General features: G+C 52.2%; 1 protein-coding gene across 1 annotated transcript in view; it reads left to right on the top strand.

The window, feature by feature from the left end:
* NFATC2 (nuclear factor of activated T cells 2) overlaps positions 1 to 16,929 on the top strand; it is a 98,132-nt gene that overhangs the window by 59,616 nt on the left and 21,587 nt on the right. The window contains exons 4-5 of the mRNA XM_068986840.1: positions 6,535 to 6,737; positions 7,705 to 7,877. Of these exons, the coding sequence (XP_068842941.1) occupies positions 6,535 to 6,737; positions 7,705 to 7,877 (376 nt within the window). The remainder of the gene's footprint in view (positions 1 to 6,534; positions 6,738 to 7,704; positions 7,878 to 16,929) is intronic.

Raw genomic sequence — 16,929 nt, 5'->3', positions numbered from 1 at the left:
CCTCTGATGACAGGAAGTCTTGTTTCTTGGGCACCTGCTGTGTGCTGGGCTTCGGGGCCCTACAGAGGTCATCTTATTTAGCCTTCAAAGAGCCCTGGGAAGTGGGAGGTGATGTCCCTGTTTCACAGGAGCAAACGGACGCTCAGCGAGGTGGGGTCACTGCTCTGAGGTCACACGGCTGCTCGTAAGAAGCAGGGCCTGGATGGAGAGTTGTGTGTATCTGACCAAATGTGAAATCCCTGCTCCCACCCTCTCTAAGAGGGGGAGCTCACGTGGGTGAGGTGGGCTCCGTCTGTGCACGTGGCGTCAGCTAGTCCAGCTTAAGCAGGGGCTGCTCTGAGACCCAGAGAGTTCTGCTGAAAGCAGCAGGATCCTCTCTCAAGAAGCAGCGTTATTTGTTTTGGTTGCTGTTGCCCGTTTCTCTGCTTCCCTCGCTCTACCCGCCTCCCCCCACTTCTTGTTCAGCAGGAAGAACACTCTGGATCTTACCATTTAGCACTGGCTCGTGTCTCCTTTGAGAACCTAGTCTGCTCGTTCTGACCGCTAGCTGTAGATGATAAAGCGTCTGTGAACCCGCCAGATGGCAAGGACACGGACAGCACCCCGTGGAAATGGACTTAGAGCCTGGAGGTCCAGAGCACCCTGCCCTGCCCTGCACTAACAGTGTCCACTGAGGCGCGCTGCCAGGACCTCGCCAGCCTCGGCGTCCTCACGTATAGAATGGGCCCATCCCGCCTAGCATTGTTGCCTCACGTGTGAAACGTGGAGTCTGGTCCTCGGCCTTGAGGGCAGCGCGTGCTTAGTCACCACAGTGTGGTGGATGGTGGCCATTGACTCTCAGTGATCACGCTGAACAAAACAGGCACACTTCCTCTACCGAGGGCTTCCTGTTCAAGTGGGAAGGAGAGATGCTGAGCAAATTAACAACTAGCAAGACAGCGTCAGGTGGTAACAAAGGGACTGTTCCAGTGGTGTGTGAGTGAGCCTTTAAGATCCACTTTTCTGGAAAAAAGAGCCCCGGCTTTTAACATTTGCTGATCTCCGTGGTGTGGATGTCCTCACCGTGGTTGGTTTCAGGCTATCAAGGTGATATCTGGCTCTTCAGAATTCCTGGAAGTTTAACCAACTGACTCTCGCTAGTCTGAAAGAGCTGGCTCCAGCGCTGGGCATATGTAAATAGTGGTGGTTTGGGAGAGACCTGAAGATCTGAGAGCTGGAAGTACCAGTGGAAGAAGAGTATGTGAGCAGAGAAGATGGCTATGCAGAGGCCCTGAGTTTGGAGAGAGCTTGGTGTGCGCAGGGAACAGAAGCTTGGCTGGTGTCGGCAGAAGCGTAATGGGGGACAGATAGGAAGACAGAGGCTGGGCTGACGGCAGCCTCACAGATAGACCATGGCATCAAGTTTGAATTTTATTCTCCGGCCACAGGAAGTCTTTGGAGGGTTGTAAGCGGGGGACTATGTGACTCCTATTTGCATTTTTTTAGGGCTCAGTGGGCGGTTCTGTTACACACCAGCAGGAGGTCAGCGAGAGAGCATCAGCAGTCACTCGAGAGGCGGTGGTGAGCTGACGAGCATGCCACTGGGGAGGGGATCCGGAGGTGGCTGGACTCAGGCAGAGCCGTGGGGGGCTGTGACAGATTCCGTCTCCCGCCGTTCTCTGGCTGTTCAGCCTGAATGCACGCAGCCTGCGATTTCTGCTCTTAGGTCATGGGGAGGCGGACGGAGCCTCAGACCGCTAGGGTCACTATCTATGCCACCCACTTTCCTCCTTGATTCTGACCGATTCTGTAATTACCACCTCCTGAGAAATCCAGAAGAGCAGGTGAGGAGAGATGTTTATCTTGGGCCCAAATGCAAGGCAAGATCAACAAAAGCAAAATCTCTTCTGGACGCTGCCCTTCCTTCTCTGATTTTTGTCTCCATCAGTACCTTGTTCTGCAGTTTGCGTGGGGGAGGGGGGGTGGAAAGATAAGACTGACTGCGTTTCCACCTTTGCCCAAGGGTGCTTCTCGGATGTATATCTGACACGTATGTAAATGTTGTGGGTGTCAGCTTGTCAGGTTATGAAGAAGGTTGCCATCTGGCCCTGCTCCACCCTGAGCTTGCCTCTTGGTCTAGGGCTTAGAGGGGCATGAGAGATGCCATCTTTCTGGACTGGCATCGTCTGGTGGAACTTTCTCGAGGATGAAAACGTCCTGTTATCTTGCCGTCCATCGTGGTAGCCGCCAGCCACTTGTGGCTCCTGGGTGCTTGTCATGTGTGGCTTGTGTGACTGAGAAACTGACTTCTCAGCTCAATTTTTATAGTATCTGCTGTCTTGAACAGCAACATTCTAGACCATGTGTGATCATCTGTTGCCCTGGAGCCTTGGGTTTATAGTTGACTAGACAGCCTGCTTGAACCCTTGTAGAACTCTGTGGAAGGGTGGGATCTCAAGTGAGTTGTCACTTGTCTAACCCCGCTTCCTCCCAGTTGCAGAGAAAGGAGCAGAGTCACAGAAAGAGTACGGGATTTTCCCAGCGCCTCTCAGCTGTGGAGTGGCCAGATAGGAACCCAACTTCTAACTCTTAGCTCAGTATCCTTTTCTCTTTTCTGATGTATAATTTTCAAAAACCAGTGTTAAATTTCACAGGTTTCCCGGCAGCTCTTCTGCCTGTAACTTTGTGGATCAAGTTAAAGTCCTCTTTGACCTTGACCTCAACCTTGATTTTCTCCTCCATCCCTGGAAGTGATCATGGTATGGTCAGTTTGGAGCACATCCGTCCACACCTTTTGTTCTTGTATTTACATGAGTATAAATGAATGGATCAGAAGCATGGAGCATTAAAAATAATAAGTTGTATCCTGCTGTCCATAAAGAAAATTTTTTTTTACAAGTTGCTTTTCTCTTTCAATAGTATGTCTTCGATCTTCCTGGGCAAGGTCATAGATTTCTACCATACTGTTTTTTTAAACTGTTGCAGTCTTTCATAGCCAGGACATGTTATATTACTCATAAGCCTAATTGATGAAACTAGGTTCATCTACTCTGTTCGTGTTAGTAACCATTTTTGTGCTTACCCCGTATGCAGATGTCATCTAGGGTACATCCTGAGAAGTGGATTTATTCGGTCATAGGGAATATGTATTTTTAATTTTAATAGCTGCTACTTGAAAAATAGTTAAACCATTTACGTTCTTATCAGCTTCAGGAAAGTGTGTTCTCACAGCCTCCAGAATACCTGATATTATCAAATATCTACATGGGTGCTTCTCTAGTGCGTGAAACATGATATCCCATAGTTGTTTAATTTGCATTTTCCTGTTTACAAGGCAAGTTGAACGTCTTTTCTGTGCTCATGGTCATTCGTTTTCCTGTGAATTGCCTGTTCAAACCTGTTGTCTGTTTCGCTGTTGGATTGTTTTTATTAACTTATTTTAGCAAATTGTCTTAGAATGCCTGTCATGTGCCAAGCATTATTCCAGGTGCTAGGGATTCTGTGGCAAGTTAAAGCAATGGACATCCCTGCCTGCAGGGAGGGGATAGTCTCATTGTAGGAGAAAGACCTAAGCAGAAGGAACTGAGAAAATATATAGGAAGTTTAAGGGATGAAAAGAAGGGGAAGGAGTTAGGGAAAGCCAGTGGGGGTAGGACTCGATTTTAAACAGGATGGCCAGGAATCTTGTCCTTTACTTATTCATTCGTAGTCATTCTTTTTTTTTTTTTTTTAAATATTCATTTATTTGTGTATGGCTCTGTTGGGTCTCTGTTGCTTCTCATGGGTTTCTTTGATTGTGGCAGGCGGGGACTGCCCTCTAGCTGTGGTGCGTGGGGCTCCTCCCCCGTGGGGCTCCTCCCTGTGAGGCTCCTCCCCCGTGGGGCTCCTCCCCGTGGGGCTCCTCACTGTTGGGCTCCTCCCCATGGGGCTCCTCACTGTTGGGACTCCTCCCCCGTGGGGCTCCTCACTGTTGGGACTCCTCCCCGTGGGGCTCCTCCCCGTGGGGCTCCTCCCCGTGGGACTCCTCCCCGTTGGGGCTCCTCCCCGTGGGGCTCCTCCCCCGTGGGGCTCCTCCCCCGTGGGGCTCCTCACTGTTGGGACTCCTCCCCGTGGGGCTCCTCCCCGTGGGGCTCCTTCCCCGTGGGGCTCCTTCCCCGTGGGGCTCCTCACTGTTGGGACTCCTCCCCCGTGGGGCTCCTCACTGTTGGGACTCCTCCCCGTGGGGCTCCTCCCCGTGGGGCTCCTTCCCCGTGGGGCTCCTCCCCCGTGGGGCTCCTCACTGTTGGGACTCCTCCCCCGTGGGGCTCCTCCCCCGTGGGGCTCCTCCCCGTGGGGCTCCTCCCCATTGGGGCTCCTCCCCCGTGGGGCTCCTCCCCCGTGGGGCTCCTCACTGTTGGGACTCCTCCCCGTGGGGCTCCTCCCCGTGGGGCTCCTTCCCCGTGGGGCTCCTCCCCGTGGGACTCCTCCGCGTTGGGGCTCCTCCCCGTGGGGCTCCTCACTGTTGGGACTCCTCCCCGTTGGGGCTCCTCCCCGTGGGGCTCCTCACTGTTGGGACTCCTCCCCGTGGGGCTCCTCCCCGTGGGGCTCCTTCCCCGTGGGGCTCCTCCCCGTGGGGCTCCTCACTGTTGGGACTCCTCCCCGTGGGGCTCCTCCCCGTGGGACTCCTCCCCGTTGGGGCTCCTCCCCGTGGGGCTCCTCCCCCGTGGGGCTCCTCCCCCGTGGGGCTCCTCCCCGTGGGGCTCCTCCCCCGTGGGGCTCCTCCCCCGTGGGGCTCCTCCCCCGTGGGGCTCCTCCCCGTTGGGGCTCCTCCCCATGGGACTCCTCCCCGTTGGGGCTCCTCCCCGTGGGGCTCCTCCCCCGTGGGGCTCCTCCCCGTGGGGGCTCCTCACTGTGGCAGCCTCTCTTGCTGCAGAGCCCGTGGGCTCAGTTGCTCCACGGCACACAGGACTGTCCAGGACCAGGGACTGAACTGGTTTCCCCTGCATTGCAAGGCAGACTCTTACCTGCTGGGCCACCAGTGAACCCCCTACAGAGGCGACCTCTGGTGAGAAGGTCACCAGAGGTGAACTGCCCCACCCCCCTTCTCCCCCAGCAATAAGAACACTCAGCATCTGTGGTAGGGGTTTGGGATAAAACAAGGAACATAAACCTGGTCCCTGTGTTTTGGGACTTAGAACTTTGTTTGTTTGTTTGTTTAGTGCTAAGCTTTCCTGGAGGGGCGTTCTCTAGCGTCCCAAGGTAGCTATGGAGACTCATGGATGGCTATGATTGTGCCTTTTGGCGTGTTTGTAAAACTTAACCTCTATACGAGCTATTGGTGTTTTTCAAGTGTCCAGTACCCACTTCTTAAAACAGTTTGCAGTTTAATCTTCTACATTCCTCTGTGGAACCACTGCTGCCCCTGGGCTGAATTAATCTAGGGGGAATATTTGTTGCCAAAATGGCAACCCACTCCAGTATTCTTGCCTGGAGAATCCCATGGATTGAGGAGCCTGGTGGGCTGCAGTCCACGGGGTCACAAAGAGTCGGACACGACTGAGTGACTTGACTTGACTTTAAGAGTTAATACAGTGTTTAACGATTTCATTTACTTACTTGTTTTAGGTTTTCTTCTTTCTTCTCCTGTCCCCAACTCCGCACTAGATTCTAAGTTCCAAAACACAGGGACCAGGTCTCTATTCCTTGTTTTATCCCTAACAACTACCATAGATGTTCCGTGTTCTTACTACTGGGAAAAAAAGAGGGTGGGGGGTTTGCCTCTGGTGACCTTCTCACCAGAGAAGTCCCCTCTGTAGGCATACTTTATGTATTCTATGTATTAATCCTTTGCCTATTACACGTTACACATATTTTCTTCCAGTCTTTAATTCTCTTTTAACCTCGACGACAGTACTTTTGCCTTGCTCTTTTTTAAAATTATAAAATTTGACTTGTTAATTGAAATGTAGTCATATAAAAATTGAAAGTTCCTTCTTCTGATCTTTCCAGGCAACCACTGTCAAGAGCTCTGGTTTATCTTTTCCGATTATTTTCTGTTCTCACTACCATCTCTGTGACCCCAGTCACCAGTGAAGCATAGTTTCTGGCTGTTTCTCCATAAAGGCAGCTCTGATCTATCAGATTCTTTCTCAAGCTGCTTAATACTCATTTTTAGAGAGGATCCCTGTAATTTATCCAGGCGTTCCCCTCTGACTGGCATCCAGGTGGTTTCCAGTTCTCCGTCACTCTACTCGGCACAGTCCTGTGTCCTTTCTGCCACTCAGGCGCTTCTCTGGTCTGTTTTGCTGGGACACCAGCCACCATTATTGTTCAGTTGCTAAGTCGTGTCTGACTCTTTAGACCTCATGGACTGTAGCCCACCAGGCTCCTCTGTCCAGGGGATTCTCCAGGAAGAGTACTAGAGTGGCTTGCCGTTTCCTTCTTTGGGGGATCATCCCAGCCCAGGAATCGAACCTGCATCTCCTGCACTGGCCGGCGGATTCTCTACCCCTGGGAAGCCCAATGCCCCATGTGTTAATGGTGCTGTAACAATTTGTTTTGTTTTCTCACCCTCAGCTCCACGGCTACATGGAAAACAAGCCCCTGGGGCTTCAGATCTTCATTGGGACAGCCGACGAGAGGATCCTTAAGCCCCATGCCTTCTACCAGGTACATCGAATCACAGGGAAAACCGTCACCACCACCAGCTACGAGAAGATCGTGGGCAACACCAAAGTCTTGGAGATTCCGCTGGAGCCGAAAAACAACATGAGGGCAACGTAAGGCCGGGGGCCACGGTGGCGGCTCCTCACAGGGAGGGGCTGGGCTGCGCGGCGGAGGTGTGGTGGGTCCTCACAGGAGGGGGTGGGCCAAGGTAGGGGTGCAGCAGGTCCTCACAGGGAAGGGGTGGGCCGCGCAGCAGAGGTGCGGGCTTGACTCCGTGGAATCGATGGGAGCAGCTTGCTGGGGTCCCCAGTCTGTGATGGACCCACAGAGATTGCTGCTTTAAAAGTTTCCACCTGAAAAGTTCTAGGCCCTGATCCTTTTCAGGTGTGTTGCGAGGAAGGCTGCTCCCGCACCTTTAGATGATGATGTTTGGAACGAGGCTAAACTTATTTTTATGAAAATTATTTATTTGACTTAAAATCATTAAGTAATAATGCAGATAGCTCTAACCTCACAGGGCTAATATGCATGTGCCCAAATGTGGGGAACATTGCACCCATGTGGAGTGTAAACAACTTTATTCGAGACTAATCTCAAACTTGAGAACTGCAAGCAGCATAGAAAGAACTCCTGGTACGCCGTCTGCTCAGGTGTCCCAATTGTTAACCTTTACCACGTTTGCTTTATGACTCTTTCTCCCCATCCCTCTGTTTTTTCCGGAACCGGCTCCAAGTTAGTTGCAAACATTACACCTTTTTTACACCAAGGTACATGTATCAGATTCAAGGTGTTTGCTGTCGATACACTGTTCTTACTATTGCATAGCCCATAACCAATTTTCCCCAGTTGCGTGTTTGAGTTTTTTCGGATACTTTTGAGAAGTGGAACAGCTGGCATGCAGAATCTCCCTAGAGAAGTAACTTCCCCCGGGGAGTTTCCCTAATCGCTTTGTGTCTTACCCCCCATTGTGGTCTTAATTCCTGGCTGAACAATTTATCTGTATATTGCAGTCGCCCATTGTGGGTGACCTCCAGCTCCCTGAGATGGTCGGTGGTCAGTGGGTTCTCTCCTCTCCGGCAGCATCGACTGCGCGGGGATCCTGAAGCTGAGGAACGCGGACATTGAGCTGCGGAAAGGCGAGACGGACATCGGGAGGAAGAACACGCGCGTGAGGCTGGTGTTCCGGGTGCACATTCCCGAGGCCAGCGGAAGGATCGTCTCCTTGCAGACGGCGTCCAACCCCATCGAGTGCTGTAAGTTGGGTTCTGGGCAGGGTGGGTGTGTGGCAAGTGCAGTGGACACAACCTTCCACCCCGGGCCTTGTCGCCTGGGCAGGGTGCCCTGCAAGATTGTGCAGAGCCCACAGGGATGAACGGCGGCCCGAGTTGACCAAAGGGCCCAGAGACGGAGCACGTTTCAGGGTTTCTCTCTGCTTTACTTGTGGAGGGTTTCACGCGAAAAATAATATGGCTGAGAAGTAGCCCACAGCTTGGTTGAGAAGATCTGAAGTGTATACATGTTGAGCTGGTCTCAAAAAGGGCAGATGCAGTTGGAGTGAGCTGGCTGCACTGAGGGTCCTCCGTTGCTCGTCCTCTTCTCTCCTTTCAGTAGAATGATGATGACATCGCAGTGGCTCTCACTTACAGAATGGTAACTCCACCAGTCACTAGGCTGAGTGGTCAGTGTGCAGAATTCATGTCATCACGCCCTTTTAGAGAAGAAGGATGGAGATGAGGGGCTGGGTGACTTGTCCCAGCAGAGTGGGCTTTGAGCAGGAGCTTTGGTATACAGGAGCCAGGCATCGCCATCAACCTCAGTCCATCTGTGTGTTTCCTGAGAATCTGCTCACTGTCTCGTGCCGTGCTGAGGACCTGCAGATGAGCGTGATACTTTCTCTATCATTCATGAGGCTGTGGTCTGGTAGAGATAAAGATACCCAAACAAAGATGCAGAAGATTTTCAGAATCCTGTATGGGGACGGGTGCCAAGATCTGCCATTTGACAAGGCTCTGAGCAGAGGCCTGGCCCAGCTCCCCCAGGCTTCAAAAAATGAAACTGTTCTGAGCTCATTCTTAGGTACTTTGGGCAAGTTTGTTGTTGGATTTTGTAGTTAGACCTGACAAAACTTATTGACAGCTCAGCTTTTGAGAGTTTAGAAGTCATTTTAAAAAGCATAAAGAGGGAAAGAAGTAAACAGTTCTAGAAACAAAAGCAGTTTATACAACTTTTGAAGTCTTATTCTTCTGAGAATTTGTTTCTTTATGTTAGAGTAATGGTCCATATTCAGTTATGTTTCAGAGTTTTCTCCCTTTTTTTTACTGAACCTTTTACCATAATTAGGTGTCGCAAAATCAGCTACCTACAGAGACCAGGGAGGTGCTGGACATGAGTGTGGTGGGTTGTGGGGTCAACAGTAGGTGTGGTGGAGACTGGGGGCCAGGATGGCACGTCCCCCGCCTCAGTTGGCAGCTGTTACTCAAACCCAGCCGGCGTTTTCATGTGGGAGTGTCGACTCAGTGTGGCCAAATCTTCTGATTTTTTTTTTAAAGATAAACCAACAATCTCATGATTTTTATTTTATTACTGGAGTATCATTGTTTTACAGTGTATTAATTTCTGATGAACAACAAAGGGAACCAGCGGTAGGTATACATATGCCCCTCCTCTTGAGCCTCCCTCACACCCCCTGCTTCCTCCCACACCTCTAGGTCATCACAGAGCACAGGGCTGAGGTCCCTGTGTTACACGGCATCTTCCCACGAGCCATCTTTGTTACACACAGTACTGAATATACACCAATTCTATGCTCCCAATTCATCCCTGATTTTTTAAAAGCAGCAACAAATTCAAAACACTCCGTGGGTCAGCTGAGGACTACACATGTCTTAGACTCATCAGAAGTAGTCTTAATCGGACACCCATGAGCAAAGGAAAAGGATGAATATTTTATGCAGAACGCGTTGAGGAAGACTGGCCTTCAGCCAGCAAGGGGACCGGGTGGGCCCGATTTGAGAGAGAATCTGGGACTTGGTCTCGCTCGGTCCTCGGAAGAGGAGGAAGGAGGCCTGTGGTCCTTCCCCAGGCCAGTGAGTCAGGGTGGGGGTCAGGCTGGATCTGGTGGTGAGTCTGTGCTCTAATGTTAGAGAAGACAGACCCAAAGGCAGACAGCAAGGGGAAACAAGTGTTTGAAAAACATCATCTCAGAAGCCCTGGAATTCCCCTCCTTTCCCCAGCAGAGCCTGCCCCGGGCCCCCAAGCACTGGTCACGGTGGCTGCCCCGCCCTGCTCTTGGTTTTGAACGTCTCAAGATGTTTGGGGAAGGAAACTCAGGCTCTTCCTCAGTGATTAGGGGATTTTGAGAAGATAAGGTCTCCCCTTTCTGGCAGATGACTCAGTGTTCAGGATGGGGCTGTGGTTTGCAGCAAGGTGGGGAGCCGGAGGGACCAGTGACAGGAGCCCCATCCCTCTCCATCTTTGGGTCCTTCCAGTCCCTTTATCTCCCATCAGCCTGAGATTTTTAAGGATCGTCAGTGACTGCACACACCTCCCCAGGGTGTTAAAAAGTAGTTTGAACTTTGAACAGAGCATTCTTTTTTTCTCATAAAAATGCATTTGACTGATGCAACTACTGTGCTTTGACAGATAAGGAAACCAAGACGTTCTTGGTAAGGTGATGCATTCCTTTCTGCTTGGTCTCCAGTTCTGTGAAATACCTGCTTTGGGTTTCTGTAACACCCGCCCTTCTGGCAAGACCAAGCAGAGCTACTGGTGGACCGCTGTCCCCTCTCCCAGAGGGAAGACAGAATCCTCTGCCGTTTCTGTCTCCTCCTTTGCTCTGTTCTCCTGGATCTGCACCTGGCAGTTTCACCAGCATTTATGGGCTATTGGCTCCCCGTCCATTTGGTTCTTAGGGACAGAATTTGTCCGGCTCTCTTCAGTCGTGTCCACCTCTTGCCGACCCCATGACTGTAGCCCACCAGGCTCCTCTGTCCATGGGATTGTCCAGGCAAGATTACTGGAGTGGGTTGCCGTACCCTCCCCCAGGGGATCTTCTGGATCCAGGGACCCAGCCCACACCTCTCACGTCTCCCGCACTGGCAGGCAAGTTCTTCGCCACTGGCACCGCCTGCAAAGCCCTTATCGACACAGTATGTGTACTGTAAATATTTGCTCACTAATTGATTTCATGTACACCCTTCGGGGGAGGTGAGCTGGTAAGAAAAACACTTAGTGGGCTGCTGCTGCTGCTTCGCAGGGTTAACTTACTGACTTTGGAGGAATCTTTGCTACAGGACGTCTCAGGGGTCAAGGGTGATTTCTCAGAATCTAGTGGAAAAGTCTCGAGCAGGACCCTGGAGGCCACTCTTTGGAAAGCGGAGTTACTTGCTGGAAAGGCAGATTCTTCCATCTCTTTTCTGGCTGGCACGGCTGAGGCCACGTCTCACCTGTGCCCGACAGATGCCCGTGGTGTTTCCTAGTCTCATTTCCACCTGCTCTTCGGTGCTGCCAAGGAGCTCTTTTGGGTTTCCTCCCCTCTTTGCAGCAGAGAGACTGTTTTGAACCTTCTCGGGTCTCCCAAGCTCTGGAGGCCACCCCCACCCTCGCCAGGCAGATAACCCTCCTCCCACTCGCGGGAGAACGTGGAAGAGGTCAGAAGGGAACGCTCTGCCTTGCCCAACAGTAAGCCTCCACACGGTTGCAGCTGTGGGCAGCCTTCCCGCGTCGGGCCCCTTGGCGTGGGACAGTTCTCCTTCCCCTCGGGTTGCTCCGAGCTCTCAGCTTCAGCCGCAAGCTCCCTGTGACCTAGGAACCCGTGCCGTCCCCCTTGTGCGAGTTTCCAGGACGGGCGAAGCCAGATACCACCGCCAGGGAGCCTTCCATCAGCAGACATCGATTCTCAGAGATCCGGAATCAGCCTGGAATCAGCGTGTCGGCGGGGGGGGGGTCCCTTCTTGGAGGCTTTGGGGAGACTTTCTAGGCCCCTCTCCTGGCTTCCGGTGGGGCCAGTGGTCACGCTCGTTCCTTGGCTTGTAGGCGCGTCACTGCAGTCTCTGCCGCCATCTCCACAGGACCCCCTCTGGGTGCGCCCTTCTGACCCCTGTGAGGTCACTGTCACTGGGTGTCACCCCCACTCCAGGATGACCTCACCTGCGTCCTCGATTACATCATCGAAGGCTCTGTTTCAAGTGAGGGCGCGTTCTGACTTCTGGGTGGACAGGAAGCCCTGACGGCGGCCCGGTTCAACCCGCTGCACCTGCTCAGTGGAATTCCTTGGCTTCCCTCTCCTCTCTGCTCCGCAGTTCCCAGATCCACTGGGATCTTCCTCTGGCTCCTGGACTTCTGCCTGCACTGTCCCCTCCATTCAGAACACTAGTTCTCGGTCTTATCTGCGTGTTGGAATCACCTGGGAACTTGTAAGAAAAAATACGATGCCCACATCTGAATCAGAAACTCTGATTCAGTTGGTCTGCAGGGAGGTCTGGGCCTGGAGACTTTCAGAGGGGCCCGGTGATTCTGACTCCCTCCACCTCGCACCCCCATGAAGTTAGACACCCACTGCCGTGACCCTCCCCCATCCTTCCATTACTCAGTTAACCCCTGTTTATCCAAAGCCCCTGTTTAGACAGGCCCCCATAAGGGGGAATCTTGCCCACACCCCACAGAGTTCAGGGTCCCCCTCTCTATTTGCTAACACCTAATTTACCTGTCCGTCTCTCAGTTAGGATTAGGGACCAGGGGGGTGTCAGTCAGGGCCTGGCACACAGCAGCTGACTCTAGAATGTTTGTTGAAAAATTGAAAGCATGATGACAAGCATCCCCAGGCTGCCTGGCGGGATGGAAAGGCAGCGAGGCGCCCCACGTCCCGTGTGAGCCTCCCCGGTTTCCTCCCTGCCTGGCCGAGGGGCCTCTCCGGTCACTGCAGTGACCCCACCGGGCCATGCCCGCCTCGTGCGGAGTGCAGGCTCCCTTTGCTCATCCTGCAGAAGTCGGGGGTGTGGGTACGAGGTGTGGACTCGAAAATGGCTTTTCTCATATGCTGTTTCCAGTGTCTCTTGTGGCACAAAGATCTCCCCGAGGTGTAATTCAGATGCGCGAGATGGCGCAGAGGCGGTGGGTTCTGACGGATGTGCACAGCCGTGTGACCGCCACTCGAGCAAGATCAAGGGCGTTCCCCTCCACCCCTGCAGGTTTCCTCCTCCCCCACAGCCATCGCCCCCTCCCCAGCCCCCACGCAGCTAACCACGGTTGCGGTTTCTGTCACCTCAGTGAGCTTTCCTTCTCCCAGAACTCCGTGTCACGGACTCGTCCTGGGCTCTTCTGTGTGGTTGGTTTTACTTAGCAGGATATTTCTTGAGATCCAGTGCTGTTATTGCGTAACTTGGTGGTTCTCTCTCTCTCTTTTTTAATTGCTGAACAGTATTCAACTGTATGAATATAACAATTGATTATTTACCACTGATAGACATTTGGGTTCTTTCCGGGGTTTGAGGATCATGAATAAGGCAGCTATGAACACTCTCCTTCAAGGCCCTTGTGGACAAACGCTTTCTTTTCTTTCAGGTGAATACCCAGAAATGGAATTGCTGGGTCACGGGGGAAAGTGTGTGTCTCAATGTATGTGTTTTCCGAATCACTTTACACTCCATCCCAGGGTGTCTGGGAATTCCACTTGCTCAACATGCTCACCACCACTTGGCTCTGCCAGTCTTTCAAATTACAGTCTTGCCAATGAGTGTAAGACGGGGTCTCATTGTGCATAACCCAGCATTTGCATCTTCCTGAAGGCGAATGTTGCTGACCCCTATCTGTGTGCTTATTGGTTATCACATGTCTTCTTCGCTAAAGTGTTCGTTCAAAAATTTTGTTCATTTTTCTGTGGGGTCACTCATATTTTTACTTTTTAAATTTTTGACTGTGCCACGATGCGTGACTTGCAGGATCTTAGTTCCCTGCCCAGGGATTGGACCCACGCCCCCTGTGTTGGAAATGGAGTCTTAACCACTGGACAAGAGAAGTCCCTTGTATCTTTATTGTTAATAGACAGCAGTCATTTATGCATTGTCAGATTTATGCATTAAGGATATTTTCCCCCAGTCTGTAGCTTGCCTATTTATTTTCTCAATTGTGCCGTATTGAGAGGATCAATATTTTATTTTTATGAAGTCTAATTTATTCTCTCCTTTAGGGATTATTATTCTTTACATTCCCCTAGGAAATCTCTGCCCATTTGATGATAGCAGATACACTCTCTTCTGGTTTCTTCTGAAAGTTTTTTGATTCTGGCTTTTATCAGTAGATTTAGGGATGCAAACCGTCTCTGATCTATTTTTGTGTGCAGTGTGAAGTAAGGTCCAGTCCCATCGTTTTCCATATGGAAATGCAGTTATTTCATACGCCATTTTCTGAAAGTGAGAGCGTAGAAAACCTGCCTGTTCTTCCCTCACGCTTCTCCCTAACCCCTCCACCTCACTCCTGAAGTCTGATGTGGGAGGTGGGTGATCGCACGGCAGCGCTTTGTGGAAATCCTTAGAATGAGGGAGACCAGACGGGCAAACTGGTTGCACTTTGCTTCATAAATCAGAGATGCTGTCTTGTCCGTCTGCCCCTGCCAGAAGCCAGAATGACCCACGTGATTCTTATGGGCCCCTTAATGTTATTCTTGCAGTTAAAAACATATTTTGTTGTTTCTGTTACTCAGTCGCTAAGTCATATCTGACTCTTTGTGACCCCATTAACTGCAGCACGCCAGGCTGCCCTGTCCTTCACCATCTCCTGGAGTTTGCTCGAATTTATGTCCTTTGAGTCGGTGATGCTATTTAAGCATCTTTTCCTCTGCTGCCCCCTTCTCCTTTGGGAGTATATCTGTAGTGCTAGAACTAGGGATCCAGCAATGAGCAAAACAAAGTTCTGGATGTCCCGCAGGTCACATTCTAGTGGGGAAAATCCGCAGTCAACAAGCCGGCAGAGACTTCAAACAGAACTGAATGTCATAATGGACTTCGCTGGTGGCTCAGCGGTAAAGAATCTGTCCACTAATGCGGGAGATGTGGGTTTAGTCCCTGGGGTCACAGATTCAGACTTGACTCAGTGACTGAGCGCACTCACTTATTTATCTATGGCCACACAGTGCAGCATGTGGGATCTCAGTTCCCCGACCAGGAGTCGAACCTGCACCCCCTGGAGTGAGAGTGTGAAGTCTTGACCACGGGACCGCCAGGGAGAAGTGGTTTAGCACTTTGCCTAGCACAGAGCAGATGCTGATAGATACTTGAAGACCAAAGGAAGAACGGAGATGAGGGAGACAGGGAAGAGGTGAGGGATAGGCAACCATTATTAGTCACCCTGTGCGTCGAGCACTGTCTCCGTTGCTCCTGAATCCTTGTGAGAACTCTAGGAACTCGGCATCCATTCCCATTTTACAGATGGGAAGACTAAAGCACAGAGAGGTCAAGCTAACTGCTTGTGCTCACACTGCTAGTAAGGGGCCAAGCCGACTGTGACATCCATGTCCTGCTGAATCCCAGGACACCCAGGCGGAGCTCCATCAGGAGTGACAGATTGATTGATTAATCATCTCACAGAAACTGGAAACCAGCTCAGCGACCCTCGGGGGGCTGTGGGCGCTCTCCCATTGCGCCACACGGCGTCGTCTCCCTCGAGATGGTGTAGCAGCAGATCCGGGAGGACATTGGGGCATGGAGCAGAGGGCAGGTAGGCCAGGCCTCCTCCCTGAGGTGGCTTTTAAGCAATGACCAAGGAGCCACGTTTCAGAAACATCAGAAACCAGCATGATGGGAAGAAGCAGGTTAGGACTGTGGACCTGGGTTCACATTCCTGCCTCTGCCACTTACTCACTGTTTAGTCCCAGGGAAGTTACTTAGCACTCTGCGCCTCAGTCTTCTCATCTGTAAAGTGGGGCTGGTAAGAATGGTAATATCTGTATCAGTAGAATAACCCCAGTATCTCTCTTGTGGTATGGCTCATCCTGCCCCTACGGCAGCCGTCCCCAACGCTCTGCAAAGCACGTGTTACCTGCCTCTCTCTGCCCCCATGGCACTGCCAAGAGCGCACAGCCCAGGCAGCAGCAAGTATAGGGGCTCAGCAAACACTCTCTGTTTTAGGGGAGCTGGCAGCAAGCCGCAACCCTGCTGCTCAGCAGAGCTCAGATGGTTATCTGCTGTGGGTTGGCTGGGTGGTGATTACAGGAAAGCTAGGTTTGGGGGAGCCCAGGATTGGGGTGGCTTCTCCATTAATTGATAGGGTTACCTGACCCTGGGATTGTGGCCTTTTACCGAGCTCATTTTGCAGGGGTGGGGCAGGTGAAACTCCCCTTTATTGAAGAGTTGCTGTGTGCTCCCAGCTGCCGTGTATGTTAACTCATTCCCATTCTCCTCATAGCCTCAGAACACTTTTTTTTTTTTTTGGCCTGATTCAAGGTCAGAAAGATTTTCTCCTATGTTTCTAGTTTTTAAAAAAGTTTTATCATTAAAAAAAAAAAATTTGGCCACACCATGCAGCATATCGGCTCCCGGTTCCTTGACCAGGGATCAGACCCACACCCCTGCGTTGGAAGCATGGAGTCTTAACCACTGGTCTGGGTCACCAGGGAAGTCCCCCAGCCTCGGTAGACTCATCTTACAGCCTGAGCTTGTATCTAGTGAGCTGAGGTTCAGAAGGGCTAACTGATTTGCTCATCACATGGCTGGCAAGGGAGGAGCTACGGGCGAAAGCCCTTGTCCAGTTCTTTGCCGGGGCTGCCTGGGTCCCCCAGTGCCAGGGAGCTCACTAGTCATGTGGGGATTCACGGAACCCCCCGGAAGGGTCTTGGTTTCTGGAGACCCGTGGGAGTATTCTTTGGGGCTCCTTGTGAGGACAGTGGAGCGGGTCCCCCCACCATGGACCCAGTGGCCGGGGTTTGTGTTCCATTTTCTGTATGAGGAAGCTGAGACCCCCTGAGGTCCAGAGCTGGAAGACGGTCTTCAGTGCCATGGACCCCACCCCTGTACTGTGGGTGCTCACAGGCCCCTCGCAGAGGTGAAACCCCCACTCAGAATTGGGCTCCCCTGTCCCCGTCTCCCAGGGAAGAGCCAGCAGCGCCAGGGTGGGGGCTTGAGGGGCCGTCTGCCAGGCCTGCTCCCCGCCCCTCCCGGGCGAGGCCGGAGCACCGCGTTCCGGGCCAGGCCAGGCTCATAGCCAAGGCCAGGGGCCCGAAGTACAGGCGAGAAGGGCTCTGCGGCTGGGGGATGGTCAGTGCTGGAGCCCGGGTGAGACTGACGTGGCTGGCGGGGGGCCTCCCGGTTCAGG

This window comes from Capricornis sumatraensis, chromosome 15, assembly GCF_032405125.1.
Source record: "Capricornis sumatraensis isolate serow.1 chromosome 15, serow.2, whole genome shotgun sequence".
NCBI classification, from domain to species: Eukaryota; Metazoa; Chordata; class Mammalia; order Artiodactyla; family Bovidae; genus Capricornis; species Capricornis sumatraensis.
This window is presented reverse-complemented; position numbering and strand designations above follow the sequence as displayed.